Below are 3,290 nucleotides of genomic sequence, written 5' to 3'. Positions count from 1 at the left end.
ACAGGTTTCCGAATTATTCACTGTATAATTTAAACAGGTTTTCGAATCATTCATAGTTTGGATAAGACAGGATTAATTTCACGAAACATTGGTTTATTATTTACATGTATTTGGCGAAGTCTTGTTGAGTGAATTCAGAAAATGATGTAGAATAATGCTTTAGACAAATTGTATGGTAAAGCAACCTTTCAGCAAAAAGAAAGGAAAAAAAACAGTAAATAACAAACAAAACAACAAAAAAAAAAACAAAAAAAAGAAAAACAAACAAACTAACAAAAAACAAAAAAAAAACAAAAACAAAAAAAACAAAAACAAAAAACAAAACAACAAAAAAAAACAAAAGACAAAAAAAAACCAAAAACAATAAACAATACAATACAATACAATACAAAACAATACAATACAAAAAAAAAGAAAGGAAAAGAATTAAAAAAAAAAAAAAAAAAAAAAAAAAAAAAAGAAATACGGAGAACGGCAATTTAATGGCTTTGTCTAAAAGCCTTCAATATATATTTCAATGTGGTAAAAATATTTGTTTTCTTTTTCCGTCATCTTCGTCACTAATAAATGCCAAGAACTATGATTTACAGTATCTTGTACCGTAGTTCCTACAAATGTTTTTAACTTTGCACTAAATGCTGAAATTCTGAGAAAGAAATTCACTTGCCTTAACGTGCTATAAAAATACACTTATAATATAATACTGATTTTTTTGTATACAAATTGATTTCCCCCGAAGTGAAGGTTAAAGAATGCTAGAAATTAATGTAAGAATATCGCCTATCTTCTTTGCAGGATTATGACGTCACGGAAAATACCTGGCATATCCGGAATCTCGAGAGTTGTAGAAAAATCAATCGATTGATTGATCATAAAGTCTTTAAAGGGACTATATAAGAAAGATCTCTACCTGTGTTAAAATATTTAAACGTTAAACTTCAGCGAAGCAACATTTACCATTAACTTTAAAATTTAAAGCGCCTGTATTGATATCAAAGTTTGAGAAAATGTCTTCACTACGACTCGACAACCGCCAAGATTTGGCTGCAAACGACCATGTGCGACATCATATCAAAAGACAACAGCAATGGATTAGAAGCGAACAGGTGAAGAATTGGAGAAAATCGCCTGCTAGTCGAATGAAAAAGCAGACTTACTCAAATAGCACATCATCTGGACAAAAATCCGACGTCGTCAGTGGAAATTCCGACGAATCTTTACAGACATCGTCATCGCCTGCAGAAACACCCCATATCATTGACTTTGTATACGACGAAGAGAGGAAGGAAGCAATAGAAAAGTGTATGAAATGGATGAACGATTTACCGTCGAAATTTTCTGGACTTCATATTCTAGACCCAGCAAAGTCTTGAACAAAAGGAATTTGCATCACCAGAGAAAACCTTTTTTCAAAATCAAATTCCTATGAATTTGATGTGCAATTACGAATATACTCCATACTTCCAGAATTTTGTTTCGAACGAAGCTAGCTGGTTCTAGTTGAGCAAGCAGTTACGCTGCTTTTGCCCGGGAAATGGTGCTAAATTAAAGAACTTGTAATTTGTGCAAGACAACTACGCATCAGGTTATAGACGGCTTTAGATAGAACAGACAGGTAGACTTTGAATGGTCTATGTCATAGAGTTAGATATAGAGCTACATGCAATGAAACTAAAAATTATTAGAACATGAATGTATATCTTTGCCAGTTACATTGTGCCAAACGTCTTTCATCTTTCGTGTTCCACCATCGAAATCAACATCGTGTGTATGTGTATTGACTGTCTATCTTGTTTAGACTTTAGAAATACCTGCTGAAAAGAACTGAATTTATAACTTTAGAAATACGACATGTAAAGAGGAATTTGAACTTATAATCAGTAATTCAAACTTTAAAACTGAATTTTTAAATTCATATAGAAAATCTATTATACTAAAAGTGGATTTTTAAGATTACGAGAATTACCAAGGAAACTGACGTTTACCTTTCGTCTTGAAAGTGATGATACCGAAAGTTGGATCATATTGGTATCAATATTTGTTTTTTTTTTTTTTCATGTATTTTTTGGAAATGAACATTACGGGTAAATATCATTAATGAATTTGAAAACTAATTTTCAATCTTTGTTTTTTGTTTTTTTTGTTTTGTTTTTTTGTTTTTTGTGTGTGTTTTTTTTTATTATATTTCGTTTTACTGTGATAATTTTTCTGTGATATCTCTTCTCTACGTTTTTTTTGGTATTTTCAAAAAGTATTTTGTATGTTAAATGTGCGTTTCAACATTGAATGAGTGAAATCATATTTATTTTTTTTTAATCGGAAATATTGGTATACGTGCATATGATTTTCGTTATGATAGTATATTTATTGGTACATGTATACAAATGTGTATGAATCTTAACATGATCAAATTTGTTATTTTGTTATTAAAGGAAGATATCATAACTATACAGTGTCTGATTTCTGTATTTTAGCCTTGATTGAGTGGCCTTATTTCTGTATTTTGTTATTTTTTTTTTCGCCATGGAAATTTATCGTTATTGATTATTCTACTGAAAATGCCAAGGATATACAATTTCTACAAACAGCCAGAAGATATGAAATATTAATTTCATAAATTGATTCTCCAGTCGGTTAAACGACTTCCTAGACTGACAAATGTATATCCCGATCTGTTTAACCTTTAAGCATTGAAATTAGTACAATATATCTATCACCGAGGAAGTACGTCATCTCTATGTAGTATTTAAACATTTATAGCTTCTCAAATCAAAACATTTTTTTTATAAAGAGCTGCTCAAAGCCCTTTCAATTTGTTTCATAATATTTAAGCGTATAATAGTATACGATAGTTGTAACTCAAAACGAATTAAGGGTTTTAACGACCTGGGTTGTATAGAACTTATCAACAAACTAGGCCAAATGTTTAATTAACTTTTCTCTCGTTGAATAGCTTAGTTTATTAAGTGGTAGATTGAAACTTCTTTTATTAGATAAAATGCTCATTCAAAAGTAGACCAATCTACCACAGTGAATACTTTTATTAATATGATTTATCTTCTAATTTAAAAAGGTAGACACACAGTATATTACGCCGAGCATTCTTTTGGTAAACATTGTCGATTTCAGACTTGAATATTACACCGATCATTCCTTTAATAAACGTTGTCAATTTCAGAGTTGCAATGGACTCGTTATTGAACTACTTCAGTGTTCCGATTATTTCAAAGGAGTTCCGGCTGCTTATTTCGATTATCACCATTTTTATATAAAGTTGACAAGAAAGCAAT

The 3,290-nt window shown here is 30.2% G+C and overlaps 1 protein-coding gene across 1 annotated transcript; it reads left to right on the top strand.

The window, feature by feature from the left end:
- The first annotated feature begins 919 nt into the window (after positions 1–919).
- Positions 920–2,450, top strand: LOC148605244 (uncharacterized). Its single transcript, XM_088550248.1, has one exon. The coding sequence runs from the start codon at positions 1,008–1,010 to the stop codon at positions 1,371–1,373; it is 366 nt and encodes a 121-aa protein (XP_088406374.1). The 5' UTR covers positions 920–1,007; the 3' UTR covers positions 1,374–2,450.
- Positions 2,451–3,290: the final 840 nt, after the last annotated feature.

The sequence above is a fragment of the Perna viridis genome, chromosome 10, assembly GCF_037379345.1.
Source record: "Perna viridis isolate PV_CMFRI_1.1 ecotype Kerala chromosome 10, ASM3737934v1, whole genome shotgun sequence".
In the NCBI taxonomy this organism is placed as follows: Eukaryota; Metazoa; Mollusca; class Bivalvia; order Mytilida; family Mytilidae; genus Perna; species Perna viridis.
This window is presented reverse-complemented; position numbering and strand designations above follow the sequence as displayed.